This window comes from Castanea sativa, chromosome 2 (assembly GCF_040712315.1).
Source record: "Castanea sativa cultivar Marrone di Chiusa Pesio chromosome 2, ASM4071231v1".
NCBI classification, from domain to species: Eukaryota; Viridiplantae; Streptophyta; class Magnoliopsida; order Fagales; family Fagaceae; genus Castanea; species Castanea sativa.
In genome coordinates this window covers 54,732,440-54,753,707 of record NC_134014.1, presented here as the reverse complement: position 1 = coordinate 54,753,707, position 21,268 = coordinate 54,732,440, and the positions used below count along the sequence as shown (strand labels likewise).

The window sequence follows — 21,268 nt, the reverse complement described above, 5'->3', positions numbered from 1 at the left end:
CGTAGATTGAAAATTTACGATTTGATTTTTTTTTTTAGTTTGAATTGATTTATGGGTTGATTTTTGTTTGGGTTTAGGTTCCGGTAATTGCTTGAGATGGTTTTTGGAAAAATAAAAAATAATATTTAAATGAAAAAATATAGAATATTAAATCGATGCACTGATATGTAAATATTTCATTACTTAAGTAATAAAAGTAGAGATTTTCAAGTAGTAAAAATATTTTTTTTAATAATAATTAGAGTAAAAATTATTATTTTTAAAATGGAACTGATTGATGTGACGTTTAATCGAAAACCAAATGCCAGTTTAATCCAATAAAAATCAGTAAAAATTAAAAAAAATTAAAAAAAAAAAAAACTGGTTAAAAACAAGTAAAAATTGGTACAGTTTTTAAAATTATGGTAATAATACATTGAGCCTGCTGCCAATACTATAATAATCAGTTAATCACATCAAATCATATCACTATTCACTAAGCGGTGGAAAATCGTTTTATTCCCATTGTACGCATCTCCCATAACAAACACGGTTTTACTGACAAGTTCTGTTACATGGGTCAAGCAGCTGTTTTCGGATGGAATGTATGTCATTTGTTATCTCATCCAATGTTCAATTATTATAATATTTTCATAAGTACTAATAACAGATGATGCATGTTTAATTGTCAAACATGGCCAGTGCGAGTCTGCCAGAGCCTGGATTGTCTTTGTCTTTGACACCAGGTGGGTCATGGTGGCTTAAGATAAGTGCAAGTAGGCATGACTTGTCGACTCTCATAGAGGAGAAGGAACTCGTAAATCTGAAATATGATGTATTTTTGAAGAAGATATTTACCTTAAGTTTAGATAATAACGTGTATGCGTTCTTTTAGATTTTATGTACGGTTTATGAGATTTATTTAATAAAAATATTTAAAATTATTTTATAGGATATTATTTATATATTTAAAAATTATTTTATTGTAATATTTTTAATTTTTAATAATAAATGATATTTAAACATATTTTTAATATTAAATAATATTATATTAATGATATTAAAATCTAGTAAATATAAAATATGTTGATAAAAAAATTAAAAACATATTAACAAATAGTTATTTTTATAAATTTTAATACGAATGAAATGGATCGTGGAATTATTTTCACTTTTGGAGCACCGTTCCACCGCTGCTTCCCACTTTCTTTCTGACACACACTTGGTTTTCTGTCTGAAATCAACTGTCGTCAGAGAGATGTCGGAAGTGTTTGTTTACCCATCATTTGCACTTGCACAATATCCACAACTCGTCAACAATTTCTTGGATGATTCACATATATGCTGCTGTCATCTACTCATTGGAAAATAGCTGTTACTCTTTTTTACAGGCGATTTACACCAGAAAATAGAGGTCACTACTGACTGTTGAGAATTGATTACCAATTTTATTTTATTTTTCGTGTTTTACCCTTTATTTTAAACAAAAACAATAATTTCCAAGATTACACGGTAGCAATCATACGGTTGATGTCATCGTTATCCCAAAATTTTAATAAATACTTTTTTATATTATAATATTTTAGAGATAATGAAATTTAAAATTTAGGTCATATTTATGATGTATTTTGCTAATGTGTGCTCTTAAGACACATAATAATTAATTATTTTAAAAAATATTTCAAAAAATATATGGCTTAATGTGTATTATAAGGACACACGTTAACCAGACCTTTTATTTATTATTTACATCGTTGTTATTAGTACAAATGGCAAAACTTAGATACAGTACCTTAGATACTCTTCTTAAATTTTAGACATCTGTCAATTTTAAACATCTCTCCGCACGGCGTTAAAGACTTTTTTTTTTTTTTTTTCGTTTTCCTCAGTTTCTGGCTTGCTTTAGTTCTCTCTCTCTCTCTCCCTCAGAACCCAATAGCTTCAGATCTCTCCACATCTCAAAATGAATAAGAAATTTGGCCGACAATCCCTTTGTAATCCTTCAGATCTGGTCCATTGTAAACGAAATCTGCTAGACCCTCCAACTCGTTGACTACATCGGCAATTCCTTCAATTCTGGTAACGCAATATTTTTTCTTACCGATTCAAACCAGATCTCCACTCCACTCCACCTCACAAACCATCAGAATCACCATGGATCAAAATTCGTGGTGGAGTTTTATTACTACACCGTCACTTGAGCCATAAACAGTGACTCTCAAGCCCAAAATCATCTCATTTCTCTCTTCGAAATCATTCAAAATGATCAAACCCATAACCTTAAACTCTCACTCATCTGAGGCTTAGTGAGGGTCTATAAGGTGGCTTGAAAAAAATGCTGCATCCATCGGATCTCGAACAAAGGACCCAGCACCATGGCCATCTTCCTCATCATTTTTGTTTTAATTTATAAATTTTATCATTTTGGTTTAAACAAGCTGATGAGTTTTTGTTCTGTTATTGATATTGGTGTTCATAGATTTTTGGGTTTGGTTACTTCATTGAGATGAGCACTAGAAATGAGATGGGTCTTATGGTTTTTTTTTTTTTTTGGCTTCAATGGGAGCTTCTAGTGTTGAAATTGTCGGTCCAAAAAGAGAATCGGGTGTTCAAGGTCTTGGAAGTTTTTGAACAGCAAAGTTCATCTCTCCAACCAATAAATCTATTTTAAATGAAAATTGAAGCCAACATATTTCATAGTTTCAAAAACAACCTATGGAATATGGATTTTGCTGAAGAAGTTTTTCATCAGATTGGGTGTGAGAATTTCGAAGAAATCTGGTCATTGGATTTTTCAGTTTTTGTGTTTTTGTGAGATAGGAAGAAAAAATAAAAAATAAAAAAATAAAACAAATAGAGAGGATTTTAACGCCGTTTGAAGAGAAGTTTAAAATTGACAGAATGTCTACAAATTTAAGAGGGTACCTAAGAAACTGTACCTAAGGTACTGTATATGAGTTTTTTGAATACAAATCTTAATATTATTCTATTTATGTTTATTCTTGTTCACCGTTATTCTTTTTATGCGTTTGTTTGTTTCAAATAAAGGTTTCCATGTCATGGCTACTTTGAAGCTCGAGTTCAAGTCATAATATTAGTATATTATCTCAACAGTTATCGAAAAATATATATTGTAAAAAAAAAAAAATTGTACCCTTAGCCTTATTATAAAAAAGCACCCAAACACTTCCGACTATGCTAATGTACTTGTTGCAAGTTTTGCATATTCATAAATCTCTTTAATATTTTAGCAAAAAAAAAAAATCTCTTTAATTTATTTGATGGTAATTTTCTTAAATTAATTATGTTGTTGTAGGGTCTATTTATTTTAGCATAAAAATACCAATTTATTTATAATTTTTTAAACCACATTTTTTTTTCTTTTTAGATATAACTCTATTAGTCTATTTTACCCAACTTACATAAAATAATATTAAAAAAGCATAGTTATTGAAATTATTAATTAGATCTTAAAATATTACGAACACAAGCTTATCCAAACACACCTCTATACAGGAACCTCGTGAGAACTTATGCAACTTTACTATACTATACAAGATATGTATTCGGCCCTTACTGATATAATCTAATAAAAGTGCCTTCGCAAAAAAATAATAAAAGTGCATTCTTTTTCGTCTTTTTCTTTTTTGCTAATTTAATAAAGAAGATTCAAGGCATGCAAATGAAAATATATTAACGTGTAATAGTATGTCTTCATCTTACATGCATGTGATCTTCGATTACATTGTGTATCAATTATCATGACACTATATACAATTAGACACATTGATTAAACCGCCGTTAAGTGTATTTGGAACATAATCCACAACTTTAGTGATTCCACCCCTGAAAATTTGCGACTAATCCATGTGGTATTTGACCTAATCATGTTACAGAGACTTGTTGTGAAATCTGATTAGATTAATTAATGTGAGAAAAAAAATATTTAAAAAGTTCATACAAGCGCTAAGCTTTTGACACGTGTAAAAGCTTTATAGAATCCAATTAGGCTACATTTACAAGATTTGGCTTATTCATTTCGATTTCTTTAAAAGTGACAATTAATTAGCGGCAAGACCCGACATAGCATGTGCACCTCCACCTTCAACACCGGGTCAAAAATTGAGGCGCCACACGACAGATTTGATGTCACATTTGATCCAAAGGCTTATATTCCATCCATAGTTTTCTAATGTGGCACCTATAGTCTATTAGTCTCCACTTTTATAATTAGTATATATAATAATTTGGCGTTATGTAAAGCCAAGAATACAAAGGTCACATCATATTTTAAAGCTTTGTTTGACAAATGTACATGGTTGGAATAGTGAAATGGATTTCGACGAGCACGGAGTTCGAATATCCAACGACTCATTAGTATATGGAGCTTTGTTTAAAAGTAAAGGACCTACTCACTAGACTAAAGACCATTAAGAGATTTGCAAAATAAACTTCAACCAAAATTTGTGAGTTTCAGTTAACTCAACTAATAAAGTTTTTAATAGTCGAATAAGAAATCTGGAGTTCAATTCCCACCTACACCAAAAACCGATTAGTATCTTGGTCTGATGATAATAAGTTATCACTAGGAATGGACGCTATAGGTTGAAACTCTCTAAAAAAAAAATTCAACCAAAATTTTCAATGTAACAAGATGATAGAATGCATACCTTTTATGCGATTTGAGGTGCAATTTTTAGGTTTTTCTCGATGGGGTATTTGTGCATGAGGTCTATACAAGGCGTGTTATGAGGTACTTGTAATGAACCAAGGATTACAACCTCAACTTGTAGACATACTAATTAGTAGGAGGTAGTGATTGGTTATTTGGATTCCAATTTCGCTAGGTGGAAGGCATAAGAAATCCTACTTCATGATATATTTTCCTTCTTGTTAAAGGTGTTATATCTTGGAGAAATATTAAGAAAAGCAATTGTTGCTTCATGTATCTTCGCAGCAAAATTTGTCACATGCTAGGAAGTTACATCAATGTATTGCGTAATTGGTAACAATTCGGCTAAAATTTTCTTCTCTTGAAACAATAAATGTGGAAGACAAAGTAAGCATATCAACATATTTCATTAAAGATAAAACTTAGTACTTACAACACATTAAATTCAAGCATTTTTTTTTATTGATTAATAGAGCATAAATAAAATTATAATTTTCAATGAGAATTAAATGTAATAAAGACGTGTGTTTGAATTTGATTGAAAAAGTTAATATACTACACCGAAAAACTTCACCAAATTTTGTCCTTTTGTTTATATCTCCAAGTCCAAGGATGGACGTACTACCTAAAGTATGAAGTTTGCAACCTAACCAATGCTGTCAAAAAAATTTCTTGTACACTCAATATAATACGCCTCCTCTCCTCTCACGTAACTTGAATCCCATGTGCGGGAATCATAAGTCAAACTCATCCTTATGTGAGAACATGATACATTACATTTTTAATGCATTGAACAATCTTAATTCTTACCCCCAAACTAACCTTAAGCTAAGCTTTAGGCCCATATATTGTTGGTTGATTGGTTCTCTGTTTATTGATAAATGATAATCCCTGCCTTGTCTTGTCGACCATACAGACAAGAAGTACTCAGATTCAGCAATAGTATATCTCTATTTTTCTAGAATAAATTCCATTATAAAATAAGAAAATAGACCCAAATACAAAAAGAAACGACGGAGCAAGTACCACCTCAGGGTCGTTGGTTAGAGGTGGACCCAACTACCCGCTTTAAACAGTTACTTATGTGAGAAAATCTATAAATAAAGAGAGGTGTTACGTCCACAATATTGTTACAATATTTTTACAACAAATCATAGGTGGTTAGTTGTTATTGGTTCAAATTTGAACCTAACACTAAGATTACTTTTTTGCCCCAACAATAACAACCAGTAACATCCTGCCACTTAGGATTTGTTGCAAAAATGTTGTGAAAATGTTGTGGACATATCATTTCTCATAAATATCTATACTATTATTTAAGGGGCTTTCCCTGTTTGGATTCCACATTTTTTAGTTCAAAAATGCCCCTACACCCCTACATTTAAGTAGAGACAAAACTAAAGGACAATCCGGTAAAACTGCAATTCTAACTCTCACTAAAACATTGCCTAAAAAACAGGACCACTCTCCTGTTAAGTTTTAAATTACTTTATCTACTTTTAAATTACTTTTTCAAAATAAAAATGATATATATTAGCTTTTATTTATTTTGTTTTTTTATGTGATATGTGGCAGTTTTTTTATTTTATTTTTTAATTTTTAAGGAAACCATAGGTGGGTTTTTTTAAAGGAGGTGGGATAGTTTTATTTTTTTTACAGAACTTGGGATAGGCGTTTTTTAATAGAAAACCGGGTAGTTTTTTTTAGAAGGTGGGATGGTTTTTTTAGGAGAAAGTGGGGATTGTGGACAATTTTTATTTTTTCATTTTTTTGTTATTAGTTTTTGTTGATTTACAGTTTTAACCTTATTTTTTATTTTTTAGGAATAAGAATAAGTTAATTAAATTATGAGTATTTTTGTAAGTTGAAAACATAATAACTAACTTTTTGAATTCTCTCAATATATAGAGAAGATAAAATAAAATAAAAAACACAATTTTTTTTTCTACAAAATAGGACCACTAACAAAAAAAAAAGCCTCATCGCACGCGCGAAGCGCGTGTGATAAGACTAGTATAATAATAAAAATTGATGAAATATTTTATGTTTTTTTTTTATATTAGACAAAAATTTACTTTAGCCTAATTTAAATGTATATGTGTATGAAACTTCTTTTTGGAAACTTGAATCCCAACTCTTGCCCCCTACACTTCACAAACACTTAAACTTATGGAGTGACCATCGCAGAAGGATATGCGATGATTTATATATTATTAATGATAAGTAAAAATGATTTCAATAATAGGTTTAAATAAAAATTAATAAAAACTTATTAACTCAATTAATATCTTTTGGCTGTTTTCTTAAAAGAAAATAATATCAATTATTGTAAAATTTGTGCGTGTGCTGCGAATTTTATTGCTGTTGGTAGAGAAGGTTGTGCTCAAATTGATCACATATCCTCGGACTTGATAGGCTCAATCTGGCTTGAGAATTTTCTGGGTAGGAAGGAGGTCATGAATCGTTATAATCTCTCTCTCTCTCTCTCTTACTTTGAACAGGACAAATTTGGTGCACCTAACAAGACCGTAACATATTTATTATGTCCATATTCGGAGAAAAATATAGAATGAAATTATTGGTTGATCCTCGTCTAATGTTTTCTAATGTCTACACCAAGATTCTTAAGTGGCCGGTCTATTTTTTAACGAATTCTTGTGGTTTCCTCAAGATTTTCCATGATTAGTGGAAGATCTTCTAAGGTCTTGTTTTGAATATTCTGGTCTCAACACTTTCGTTCCCAGATTTACTGTCGGTCAAAAAATGACTTATACCAGACTATTCCTAGTGGCCAATGTCTTTTAGATGATAATGAGATCAATTACTCACAATGGACTTTTGGGTCATTTTGGCTTAACTTGATGACTGGTGCATTCCCATCTAACACCTTAGACTTTTCTTTCTTTTGTTCACACTCACTTTTGGCAATAGAGTGCGTTTTGCCAAGCCCAATAAAGCCTCTCTTTTTCTTTTCTTTTTTTGGCTTTTTGAACTTATTTTGACAGCCTCACACACCCCCAAAAAAAAAAAAAAAAATTTCCTTTACTATGGTTTTTTTTTTTTTTTTGGCTGAATTTTATTATAATACATTAAGCAAATAAGAAATCAGCAAATTAGTAGTACAAGTACAATATGTATTGCGGTATTGGAGCTCGTGAACACAACCTAATCGTCTGGACTGGAGTGTCTACAATTTCGGCAATGATAGAGGAAACGTGGGCAAAGGTAAAGCCCACTATGAAACACATTTTGGACCAATTCATTTGTGGAAATTTCAAACCATAACTTGCCGGTCTTATTTGGGACTTGCGAATAGATCTTTTAGATGTACTCTTCCCAGTCACTACGGTAACTGGTGATGAATATTGTGGACCATTAAAAACTCTAGGTCTACCCTTCGCTCCCCATCTACATCCCACAATTCCCACTAAAACCTTCTATTACGACCAAGTTATCTTATGAGAAGGTATCTTATTCATACTATCTATGCATCCTTCCTCTCACAGCTTTTAAGTTCCACATGACTGTGGAGTCCACACACTATAAGAAGGATGATGAATATATCTTATGCATGGGATAAATATTAGCTGTTAGCCCAAAGGCCATTAGGAAAAGAGGAGCAACAGCTGTGGAATAAGCTTAAGTTGCTCTTTTAAAAAAGATGAGCATAGATGAATTAACAACATGAAATGTGCCTAAATATAGCTGCTGATACCAGCATCTCACTCAACCCAAGTTCTCAAGCAAGCAACTAGATTTCTGATAGTTGTATGTTAAACTATTAGGAAATAGAATATTGACATTCTCTTATTAAACAATACTAGAAGAATTACATCCAACAAATCCCCAAATAAATAATAAATCAAAATTTCTTCTTTATTTGGGGGGGGTTGTAGATAGCTTAATAATACATGCGCGACTAGTACATTATGTCTAGCCCTGACTCAATCAAATTCCTAAATCATGAACACAGACAAAGAACATATATACATGGACATGCAATCTTCCATTTTAACACCTAACTATATCAAGCAAACATGGTAACCTTAGTTTGAATATCTATGTAAGCATGTATATACTTCAATTCCAGATATACACCGCCGATTTCTTGAAAACCTCTGCCTGTCTACTAAGACATGACCTGCTGACCTGAGAATGGTCAAACCAAAGAAGTTTAATACTCACATGATCGTAGTTGTATGTCCTTTACAATTTCCTCAACCAAATCTCCAATTATCAGATATTCCACCCCTCTTGCCAGAACATTAACCTCATCATCCATCAATAAAGACCATGGGACTGATCCTAGATCCAGGGAAACCATACTATCAAGTGAGTATTGGGATTTGTCAGCTGAAGGGTGTAAATACACATGGATAATCTCCCACACATGATCCAATAACCTCCTTCCACGTAAAGGTGGCAGCATAGTGGAATTAATAATATTTCTTTTGAATGTAGACGTGGTTGAAAGTGGTGCAAGAATCGTTGAAAGTGTTTCATTTAATAAATCGAGTAGCAACTTGTGATCTAACTTTGCATAGTGATCATTTAATGTACTTTCATCCTCCCTGGCCAATTTTCTATATGATTCTTCCACTTCTTCAAAGACAGAGCTGCTAATAGGCTTAGCAAATGTGTCCCACCTGAATAAAGACCCATCAGATGATCCATCATACAAACCAGAAGAAACAAGCAGATCTTTTATGTAAGCTTCTGTTGGGTCCTCTAGCTCAACCATTTCACACTCATCAGACTCCAATTCAGTTGTGTCTTCAGGCTCATGAGACTTAAGTTGATTTAGTTGCTTCCGCAGCTCTGTAAAATGAACAAATAGAGAACACCATTAGATATTCACATGGCTGCTTGTATTCCAGAAGAAAACATATCAGACCACTTCTAGGTTAGCTGAGTGTCCAAACAAAAATTTTCAGAATTGTCTATCAATTTTTTTTGACAATTAAATTTTTACAATGGAAAGGAATGCATGGTTTAACGGATAGTCCAGGGGGTAGAGACTAATGCCCATAATCCATACATTTCTTAATAACATACACACACACACATTACATAAAGACATGATCATTATTTATTCAATACATTAAATAGATGATATATTCATGTTGAAAGACATCAGATAAGTACACTGATCTTCACAATTCTCCTTTCTACTGCTCTTTTTTCATGTTCAGAAACAGAAGTGCAGACAGCCAAATTAGAAGGTCAAATAGAGAGTAAATCAGTGAACCATTAAACTCAGTCACAATTATATACCAAAAATCAACAAATTGCTTGATACTGTTTATTAATTATCACTGCAACACAGTCCACGCACATTTTGTTGAGTTAAGAGTTTGGTGTTTCCAATCTTCTTGAGACCTAAACATTCAATGAGGCACATAAAGCACAAGTTCTCTACACTGTGCACTCATACATACACCACATTTAGAACATCAGTACAGGGTTTTATATGTCAAAGCTAGAAATCAGTTGTTTCCATACCACTCAGATTGGAGCTGATTTCTCTAAAAAGATGTGGTACAACATTATCTTCTCTTGAAGTTAAATCTGGTGTTGACACTGGGCTGATATGATCAGCAGACCTCCAGAACTCTTCTTGACCACTGCTACATATTGATGCGGGACTAGGAGGAACCTCAGTGGAATTCTCCTAAGAACACATGATAGAAGATATTTCAATTTGAGAACAAGAAGATATAGAAAACAATTGAGCCTATCCTATCCTTTTATTCATTAAAAAAAAAATAATAATACATAAAGAAACATACTATACTCTTACATGCCTCTCGCCATAGTTCATAATGACTGTTGGTCCACTCATCATGTCTTTCATAAGATCAAGTTCACAGCTATGTGATTCCTCCATTGATTCTATCTTCTTGCCAAACAATCTCCGTCTAAGAGCAAAACTGTATCTGAAATTGGAAACTTTCTCTTTAAAATTAAACCTTTCTTTCTTCTGCTTTTTAATATCCACTGACCCATTATCAGTGGCTTCATGCTTTCTCCGGATATGAGCACCAGTTAAAACGTGACGGTCTTCCAGAAGAAGCTTCCCAAATGATGTTCCTGGTACAGGAGCTGACAAAGACCTAATGAGATTTCTAGGGGATAACTCACTTTGGAGTACTCCCCCATCATCTGACCCATGTCTGAAAGATCTGGTTTTCACTTCTGGTTCATCTTTCACAATTTCCCAGCGGCTCACTTCATTCCTTGCCTTCAATGAATCTCTAACTTGTTTTAGTTTGACCTTTTCATCATCAAATGCATATGATGTAGAGCTGCCATTGACCACTATGGGAACGTCAAGATGTGATTCTCTCTTGAGAACATTTCTTAGTCTCTCTGACAAGAATTTCCTAGTATCTCTGCTAATGAAATCCGGGGAACCTGGTCCATTTAACTGAATTTCACTTTTATATGATCTTGTTGATTCTGATCGGATCAAATTCCTTCCAAGGTCCCTAGTCACACTTTCTCGGACTTGTTTTGCTATATGCTTAGCAATTCTTTTTGGATCTGATGGCTTTTCACTGAAAGGGGTCTCGATTCCACTTCCACGGCCCACAGAACTCCTCTTAAGATTTTTCCCTTGCAGTTCACATTTCAGCCGTTCCTTAACCTCCTCGAGAAAATCTTCTATACTACCCCTCTCCTCTACAGTTCCCGAGGAACTTGTCCAAGACTCTTCTTGGTTACAAATCCTATCAGGACCAGGCTTCAAGATCACTATCTTTGTGGCAGCAGAAGATTTATCTAGTTTCTGACTAGAAATCATAAGAGTGGACTCATCAAAGTCCCTACTCATGGTCCTGCTTATTAAAGGAAAAGATTCTCTTTGCTCAGATGGGAATAGTTCTGTTTTATCTCCACGTTGATGTAAACCACCTCTCTCATGAGACCTTGCCTTTAATGTATGACCCTTAGGTTCTACGGGCTTCTCATATGCTGTTCTCCCAGAAGTTGCATAACGTGCCATCTTTTCTTTGTTGAGGTCCTCTTGAGCAAGCAACTGTCCAGGGATGTCATCAAGTTCAATAACCCTTGAACATTCCTTAAACCTTGCCGCTTGCCATGCTTCAAATTCTTTCTTAAATTTCTGTAGTTCCTCCTCTTGAGGATGTTCTCGACGCCTTGGTTTTCCTAACCTTTGCTCACTGCTCCATCTATCAGTACTTTTGTCTTTATTATGGTAAGATGAGTCAAGTTCCATCAGTGTGGAAGTATTTGAGTCAGATGAGATGTGATCAACTGAGCCCTTTCCATTCCTTTCCTTCTTTGAGAACTTTGTTCCTGCACTTTCATTCCTTTTATCGATTGGCTGAACTACAGAATTTGTATCTAATGGCAGCATGTCCATTCCCATAAGCCGGGCAACGATGCTTGGGGCATTTTGCCTGGTGCTTGATCGTTTAGATACTTCCTCATTTATCAATTTCTTCATCGAAGCCTCAATTGGATAACAATTCTTTTCAGACCAGTCTTCTTCCACTTGATAAGAGTACTGATAATTAATAGCAGTACATTTAGCTAAACTGGTAGAACATAGCAAAGTCTTAAAAATAAATAAATAAATAATAAAAAATGATTACAGGACTCCTGATTCCATAAAACAGATCTATGAGGTTTCACTCTCACAGGAAAACATCATTTATAAGACAAGAATTTTCACTAAAAATGAGATTAAAATAGCAGAAGATTTTGAAAAGGCTAACACAAATTACTCCAAGTCGAAAACAGAACTCTTCTATTGCAATACTAAGGAAAGGTTCATGCATATAACTCTCCCACAAGTAGTGGCTACCAAGTCCTTTGACTCAACAAAAACCATTAATACACACTTGTGAAACCCACACGGTCACTACCCAAGATTGTAGTCTCTACACAATACAACCATCTTGTCAAATTAAAACTATAACAAGGCATGAGATGAAAGTTACCGGTACATCCCCTACCGCACAATAACTTTGAGAAGTTTCCAATTGCAACTCCAGACTATTCCGAGGAGCTTCATGGCCTGCAAAGGAATCAAAATAACTGCATCACTTTTCTATGCTGAGCTGAGTAAGGAAGTAAGATCAGAATATAACAGTTTAAATTATTGTCTCAATAATTTTAGGAGGGACATTGTTGGTGTGATGCAAGGACTACATTTCCACAACCTCCAACTAACACCACAAAAGACTCCAATATTTATTTAATATATAAATCATGTGTATTTCCTTTTCACCCAAGATATTAATATCCCGAACTTTCCAAACTTAACTGTTTAGCCATGTTTATTGCATCACAATACAATTAAACCATTAGCAAGAAAATTATGGAGCTATTTTGACTAGAATTTTTCAAATTTGGAATGAAAACATAGTCAAAAGTATAATTGCAGAACTCAATAAAATGCTGTCATGGACAGGGCGAAGGGTTCCTTCCTAGCATAAACATTGTTCTGCTGATGCATGGACAGGGCAGAGACACTTACCGCCTACATTTCTCTTCTGTTTATGAACTTTCTTGGCCATGTTACCCTGATTGAAGTCAAAAAACTGCAAGAAGCCTCCCATGCAGCCAGTGGCTACCAAAAGGCTGTCATCCCCTTACCGCTTAATCACTGCTTCTATATATGTATTACCCCCATTAGAACCAAAAGTAACTGTTTTGTATTCACCTCATACCCTGCAACAGCACAAAATACCCAGATATCTTTAGGATCGCAGGCAGATATTCGGCCATGGAATTTGATATCAAAATTAAGTTAAAACTGCTTAAATTAAGTGTGTATAATATAGTACATATGCGTGTGTGGATGGATTGGAGCCTAAATTACATGTGAATTTAAAATGACAAGGAATTTATTTCCTCAAATCCAAATCCAGAAAAAAAAACTGAGCATAAGTGCTTATACACCCCGATGTAAATAAAGCTAAACTTTTTACCAGCTTCAACACTAAAAACGCCTTAGATTCGAAGTTTATATGATTCATTTTTTGTACATGATAATACAGCAATGAAAGTTCTTTCCAATCCCAACATAAAGCAAACAATAAAAATCCATAAAGTAACAAAAAAATCTATGAGCTGAATTCATACAAATTTTGAATTTTTGAAACTACAAAACATCAAGTCAACTAGGCCTACTACAAAAGATTGACTTGGTTGAGACACTTTCATTTTGTTCCAAAACCAAAACAATTCAAAGCATAGATTTTTACACATTATTTTCTTACCCCATTTGCTAAACTTTCCCAGCGTCACTGAAAAAGTGATAATTCGAAAACGTACCGTTGCGTTGAGAGAACAAAGAGGTAGTGGGGGACCTAAGTAACAACACATCAGCAACGGAATTGTCGGGTTTCACAGTGAAACAACCTCGGCGCCTTAGAGACCCAGAAATGGATTTGTGTGTAAAACTATAAAAAGTTCATAGAAATCAGAGAAGCCATGATTGACATTTGACACAAACAGAGAGAGCCTTTGTTCAGTGATAATGGAAAGTGGAAATTCAAAGCTTGGATTTGTACACTGTTTGGAGCCCCCAAAGACAATCAAGAAAAATGTAATAGTAATTATAGTAAAATAATAATGTTATAGGAAAAGCAAACGCTTTTTCGTTAGTAGAAGCAAGAGTCCGTTGCTGCAAACTTTTCTACATCTTCCTTTTTTGTGCTTTTGGTTTCTTTATTCTCCTTCTTATTCTTTCTTTAATATATTTTTTTTTATAATATAAATAGGATTGCATTATAACTTGGAAGCAGTGCCATGGCTCCATTATTTTTTACCATTATGCCAAAATATTAATGAATTTGTACCTATGGCTGTGACATTATTTCTATTATCATTAATCCTTACGATCAAGACACTTATAAGTTTTTACCTGCAGTGTTCGTTTTATAATGATTATTCATTACCATCATATTAAGCCAGAAGAGAAGCTTAGGTCTGGTGTTTTTTGTACATTAAATTCAATAGGATACTATGTGAAAATTTCTATATACATGATAGCATCCTACTGGGTCCAATACATAGGACATTAGATTAGGTTGAACCCTTAAGCCATCGCTAGAAAGTTTCTTTTTAATATAAACAAATTTTCAAACATTTGTTTTTGCTATGATAAGAAAGAAACGAGATAATATTTTCTGAAACACGATCAGGTTAATAATAAGAAAGTTAAGAGTGTTCTAAATATTCTTCTTACTTATTTTTTTCCCAATTCAAGTAGATTTTAACTTGTGTTATCTATTTTATGATTATTATATTTTACTATCAAGACACTAATTAATTTATTTTTAATATAAGTGGATTTTTTTTAAAAAATCTAGGTACCATATTTGATGATGATATTTATTAATGGAGCTAGTTGAATTTGAAACAACTTTCAGATTTTTTTTTTTTTTTTAACTTTAAGAAGTAAGAATAATATAATATTCTCAAAATGTGAAGGGCTTCATAATCAGATAGTTTGTGTCGTAAATATTGAAGATTAAGAATCATTTAGGCGTGGAAAAAACAAAAAAGCCCTAAAGTCTATAAGTTAGTTGGACCATAGAAAACTATAAAAGTAAGATTTTGACTGACCAGGGTAAAAATGATTCCAAGGATTAGAAAAACATGTAGGTCTGGTCAATGAAATTCCAAACAGATTTTTAATTGTAAGAAGTGGTTAGGCGCTTAAAAAGGGAATCTAAGTATATTATGTCTGAATTTATTGGACAAATTATTACAAAATTTTGCAGCCAGAAATGCTCGATTGCTTTTACAATTTCACGTGTATGTACAGTGAATCCTGCAAAAATATGGATTGCAATTTACATTTAGGGTTCCTTTTAAAGCTATTTAAATCAATCATTATTTGATCAAGATTCAAATAATCATGTAATGTATCATCAGAAAAGGAGAAAAAAAACTATAACGATTATTTCAATTTTCATATCGAAGAAAGCTTGAGAATCAAACAAAATGAGCTCATTTAAAATTATTAATAAATAAAGAAAAATATAAAAGTTGTTACTAATTGTATTACTAATTAACGTGACAATAACTATTTTTGTGGCCACATAAACAACATTATATAAATAAAATTTTGAATTATCTTTTATTCTATTTTAAAAAATTATTTATAGTGATTGAAGTATCACCCAAAAAATATATAAGAAAACAAATATAAGAGTTTTTCAACTCTAATAATTAGTAAATAGTTTTTTTCCTTTATTTTTTTTTCAAGAAAAAAATTTTATTTTAATCAAATCTAAGTGTATATATGTGCGAATCTCCCTTTTAAAAACTTAAATTTCGGCCATTATTTTTCACACTTCATAAGTACTTATATTTGTGAAATGACCACCACACCAAGAATGTATGATGATTTACTGGTCATATTTAAAAGATGTAAGTTTGTACATTTAAAATGTTATGTTTTGAAAAAAAAAATTAACTATTCTTCGTGATTAGAATTCAAATGAAACCAGCAAAAAGAATATTCAAAGCCTCTAGAATGAATGAGATAAGTAACATTATGGTGACAATTAAAAGAATAAAAAATAATAATAAAAAGTGTCGCTTCTCATTATTTAAGAACGGATTTGATTTGTTGTAGCACGTACCCAACAGCTCAGCGACATTTGATTTTGCCCACGACAGCTCCATTTGCCGCCACCAATTTCTTTTATTTTTTTATTCTTTTTCTTTTTTGGTTCCTTCCGCACCAATACGCCTGTCTCGTGCGGACTACGCTCCCCACTGCATGTTCTTTTGAAGCACTTGTTTATAATTTATTTGTTTAGCAAATAAGTCAATTTGAAGCTAAAATTTAGTTTTGCTTATTAAATGAATCGATCTTAAATATAATAATGTATTCATGAAAAACTTGTAAACATGATATTTGATCAATATTATATTTTTATTATTTTATATGTATACTTGTTAAAAGTTATAGTTTTGGGTTTAATAATGCATTTTTAAACTCTAAAACACCTAACCAACCGGACTCTAATTTCAAGTCTAAATTTAGGCTTGGTATAGAAAACAAAAAAAATTGTAGTCAAATTCAATTTTAAGTTAATTAAATAACTCGTGAATAAACTCGAACTTGTTCAACAAAAAAATAAACTAAACTTAAACATGCAATTTTATTTGATGCTAAACTCAAATTTGAATAGTGTTCAAAAATAAAATAAATAAGCTCAATTTTTTAAATATTTGGCTAGTTGACTAGTAATGATGATGTGCTTTGAGCTTGAAATCCACGCTTGGAGGGAGCGCTTGGTGGCTTTGAATTACAGTTAAAAATACTTAATAGATTTTTTTTTTTTTTTGGCCTTTGAGATAGTAGATGTTTGATATTAGATTTTAAGGAAGAACATTTCTTTACGTGTATTACATTTTATTAACAACGAAAACAAAAACCAATAAAGATAAGACATCCAGCTTAATATATATTTTGTTCTTATATTTCATTATGATTTTGCATAATAACTACTAAGCTTAAATCAAAATAAGTTTTTTTTTTTTAACAAACGTAATTGTAAATGTCTTTATTTATTCAAAAACGTGTACAAGAAGCACAACTTTGAAGAAATAAATGATATGACAAGAGTATATATCATGGTTGTGGGGAGTAAAAAGACCCTGATGGGAATGTGGCCTACGTGAAGCGCCGACCTGGGTTTGGAATTTGTTAATCTTACGGTCGGCCCATACGCCGAGGATCCGAGAAGTACAGAGGTGAATTTCTCCTGACGGACACCTGAGAACCGGACTTCATTGTAAAGGTTGGGGAATGACACGGCCAAGACCAATGGTTAAAAGGGGTGAACCCTTGAATGTCCTGGAAGCACCGATGTTAGGGAAATACCAAAGGTAAAGGCTGCCACATCCGCATTAAAGACCATGCACCTACCACCCTGGCCGCATTAATGGGGAAGTGACACCTGAACAGTGGAAGGGAAACTTCTGGTTACTATTCAAAGGCACTAAGAAAAGAAATATCTAGGCTAAGGGGGAGTTAGGGCAACACGTGTACAAAGTATAAAAAAGAAGAGTATTTAAGGAGGAACCTAGAACTGAAAAAGGGGGGACTGACTTTTTTGTAATCAAAAAGAAAAAGAAAAAGAGGGCAAGAGATAATATAAGAACAACTCTCGGCTTACGTCCGAGGAGGTGGATTTACAATATTCCTTGTTGCTTTCAAGTGTTAGTAATCTTTGACTTGTCAATTATTCCTTAGTCACTTCTAACCTGGGTTCCAAACCCACACTCTACAAATTCATATTGTTTAAGGCTCATTGGGCCTGAGCCCGTAACTGTTCTTGGGACCAGGTGCAATTGTGCGCTTACAATGGTTAAATTTATTATTTATTATATAAATTATGTATACGGTACCTTGTAATTTTAAATTATGTGATACTAGATACATAATTAAAATTATAATATATTTAAACTACGAAGTGGATATATTTCAATTAGGTAGAATCTTTTCCTAAATTTATATAATCAAGTTATTTTATTTTTTTAGTTGGGAAGTATGTAAATTAAGCTAATTTGTATTTTACATATTGAGCTAGATATACAATTGTTTTATTATCTGTTTAGACAAAAACATGCACAAGAAGCACAAATTAGTACAATCAAGTTCTTTTAATGTGTGCTAAAAAGTATTTAGAGCAAATTTGTATTTTACATAGTACAGAGTTTAATTACAAAATTAGTTGTAGTCTTAGACTACAACCTTACTTAATAGAATAAAAATTACTACATATTTTGAAAATCTAACTATTGAATTGCATGTTATTTATTCTCTTAATACACATGTCAAATTTTGTGTCAATCAAATATTATCTACTATATGATCTATAAACTTATATTTATGTATAATTTTAAACTACAAAAACGTGCAATTTGAACAATTTATTGATAGCATGACTATTAATCTTTAATTTTCTAGAAATTTTGCAAGCATAGAGGTTATAAGAAAAATATGTAATTCAATGGTGGATTTGTCAAAATTCATCTCCAATTAAAAGATATCGAGTAAGGTTGCGGTCTTAAACTACAACCAATTTTGTAACTAAACTTATATATATATATATATATTGTACTATAGATATACAGTTATTTTCTATCAATTTAATTACTTAATTCATAATCACCATTGCCTAAGATACAAGTATATATATTAGGCCAATCAAAAGAAAAAAAGTATATACATTAGGGAGTTGATGTAAGAGGAGAGTTGGCTACTCATGAGTTTAAAATTTTTGAGGACCTCTGCGCAGAAAGGCAAAGGAGACAAGCATCAAAGCATGGATTAGAGAAGCAACATATGGAGGATGGAGCTGCCTTTCAAACACTAAAATAGACTTTAAAATTAAATAAACAGTGAATTCTCGAAAAAGTTTTGATATTTTAAAGCGTGGTTCCCCAAAAAAAGGAAAAAGGAAAGAAACCCGTATACATCTCTTTTTATCTTACAACAACTCATGAAGATGTGTTTATTTATTGTAGGGCTTAGGTTGTAAAGTGACCCGTTAACTAATGATGCTAAGAGCGTTCGTCATGTGCTTCAAAACTCAAAAGCCTTTGTGCAAGTGAGATACATACGTGACTGCATGATAGCTTTGTTTGGTTAATTGGGTCCTCCAATGGGGGCCTAGCACCTAGGCCTAATCCTAGCCAAAGCCTTTAGATTAGATTCCACGTGGCTCATTCCCAACTGGACAAGTCTTTGTAGCTAAAAGTTGCACTCCATTATTATTTTGTTGAGGCGGCCCCACTGACTTTAGGGAACCTTGTGGGTCACCTTTCAGCATAATTAGGGGGCGGCTGTGCTGTACGTGGACTTAGGTTTTTTATTCTGATTCTAATGGCTATTAATAACTTGTGTGGCCCATCAAATGAATTGATGGTTGAAAACTTCAATTTGGACCCATATTAGCCTGGCCATTGATCAGTGGGCCATCTATTGTAACAAGACACTTCAAAGGGCTATTAATTAGGATTTGGGTTTGATAAAAATGTTTCAGTTTTGTATAGGCCCGAACCAAGACTACATCATATAACTAAGGGTTGTGTTAACAGGTACCGTAAGTTACCCGTTAACAACACACTTTAAGATAATTTTTTAGTAACTTTTTTAGCTTTTGAGCGGTTTTTCAGTTTTTGGCAATTTTTTTGACAACTTTTTTTCATTTTTTTGAGTGAAACACAAAAAAAGAAACGTTAACAAGTACCGATGCTTGTTAACGTTTTCCTATAACTAATAGTTGGGTTATAGCCCAGCCCAAGGAAAACAGCAGGAGATGATGCGGTAGACACTAGCAACTTCAAACGGCTGTTAATTGGGAATTGGGTTTGATAAAAATGTTTCACATTTGTAGAGGCCCATAACCAAGACTAAATCAGTGTATATTCAATAGTTGGGCCTATAGGCCAGCCCAATAGAGAAAACAGCAGGAGATGATGATGATGATGTGGGAGACACTAGAGAGGAGGAAATGGCAACAACTTCTTTTCAATTATATTGGGCACTATCTGTTGTTTGATTCGGATGCCTTTTTGATTTGTTCTTCTCATATTCTCTCGGTTCTACTATAAGAATCCTTTAAGTGTGCAAGTTGCAATAATATTTTTTACTTCTTTTTCTATCACACTTCATATTCATTCATTGAAAACACACATTATATATGATGAAAACCATATTGCACTAGATCTGTTGTTAAAAAACTCAATCAATTCTGTTCTTATTTAAATAAAAAACAAAAATCAACCAATTGGTAATCCTACATTTTATTTTGATAGAAAGAAAGAGGAGAGAATGGAATAAGTTTTTTAGTGTTTGGTTGATATGTGATGTGATTATGTGTTATAAGTTAGAATTTCATTCTCTCTCTCCTCCCTGTGTGTGTTTGTTTCTAAAAAAAAAGAGGGAAAAAAATTTACTTTAATTGAGGGAGAGGTTTTCTACCATACTCACATGTTTATTGAAGGTCCAAATTGGGTAGAAACAACATAAATACCTTTTTTTATATTCATAATTTGATAGTTAGAGAAGAAAGAACTTGAACTATGAATGTTTATAATAGGAGCACAAAAAATTGTCAATTAATTAAGTTACAAAACTCTTAACGATAGAAAAAAAAATAGAAAAGTTGAGTTGATAAATTTTTTATCTTAAAATTACTTATATTAAGGTATGTAGATAAAAACATTTAATTTTCTTTTCCATTATTTTTGAAAACCAAACAAAGGATTGATGCGTTTTCGTTTTCCATTCTTTTTTTTTTTCCTTACTATGTCCAAGAGAAAAACTTTTTTTTTTTTTTTTGGTCTGGTTCCTTATCCTTTCTATTCCAATGTTTTTTTTCCCCCTTCTCTTTCCTAGTTACAACCAAATATAGTGTGTGAATGATTATTACCAATACAGTACAGTAGTTGAGCAACTCACAAAAAGAATCCTAGGAAATTTTTTTTAATTACTATAAATGACTTTCTTGATTGATAATATTGACTAGCAGATCCTTTGCCATTTAAAATGTAAAACATCAATAGGACGTGTCCATTACTAACAGGTTCTATATAACTTAACGAACACTCTGCAAT

At 32.5% G+C, this 21,268-nt stretch overlaps 1 protein-coding gene across 3 annotated transcripts; it reads right to left on the bottom strand.

The window, feature by feature from the left end:
• Nucleotides 1–8,432: 8,432 nt before the first annotated feature.
• On the bottom strand, nt 8,433–14,338 carry LOC142625846 (uncharacterized). Of its 3 annotated transcripts, none has more exons than XM_075799581.1 (6): nt 13,955–14,338; nt 13,155–13,348; nt 12,616–12,692; nt 10,452–12,179; nt 10,154–10,322; nt 8,433–9,469 (listed from the first exon to the last, which is right to left on the bottom strand). In XM_075799581.1, exons 2-6 carry the CDS (start codon nt 13,234–13,236, stop codon nt 8,826–8,828), a joined length of 2,700 nt encoding a protein of 899 aa, XP_075655696.1. In that variant the 5' UTR covers nt 13,237–13,348; nt 13,955–14,338; the 3' UTR covers nt 8,433–8,825. The 3 variants fall into 3 exon arrangements, with proteins under 3 accessions (XP_075655696.1, XP_075655697.1, XP_075655698.1); XM_075799582.1 differs by having other exon boundaries at nt 12,631–12,692; XM_075799583.1 differs by lacking the exon at nt 13,955–14,338 and having other exon boundaries at nt 10,452–12,210; nt 13,155–13,203.
• Nucleotides 14,339–21,268: the final 6,930 nt, after the last annotated feature.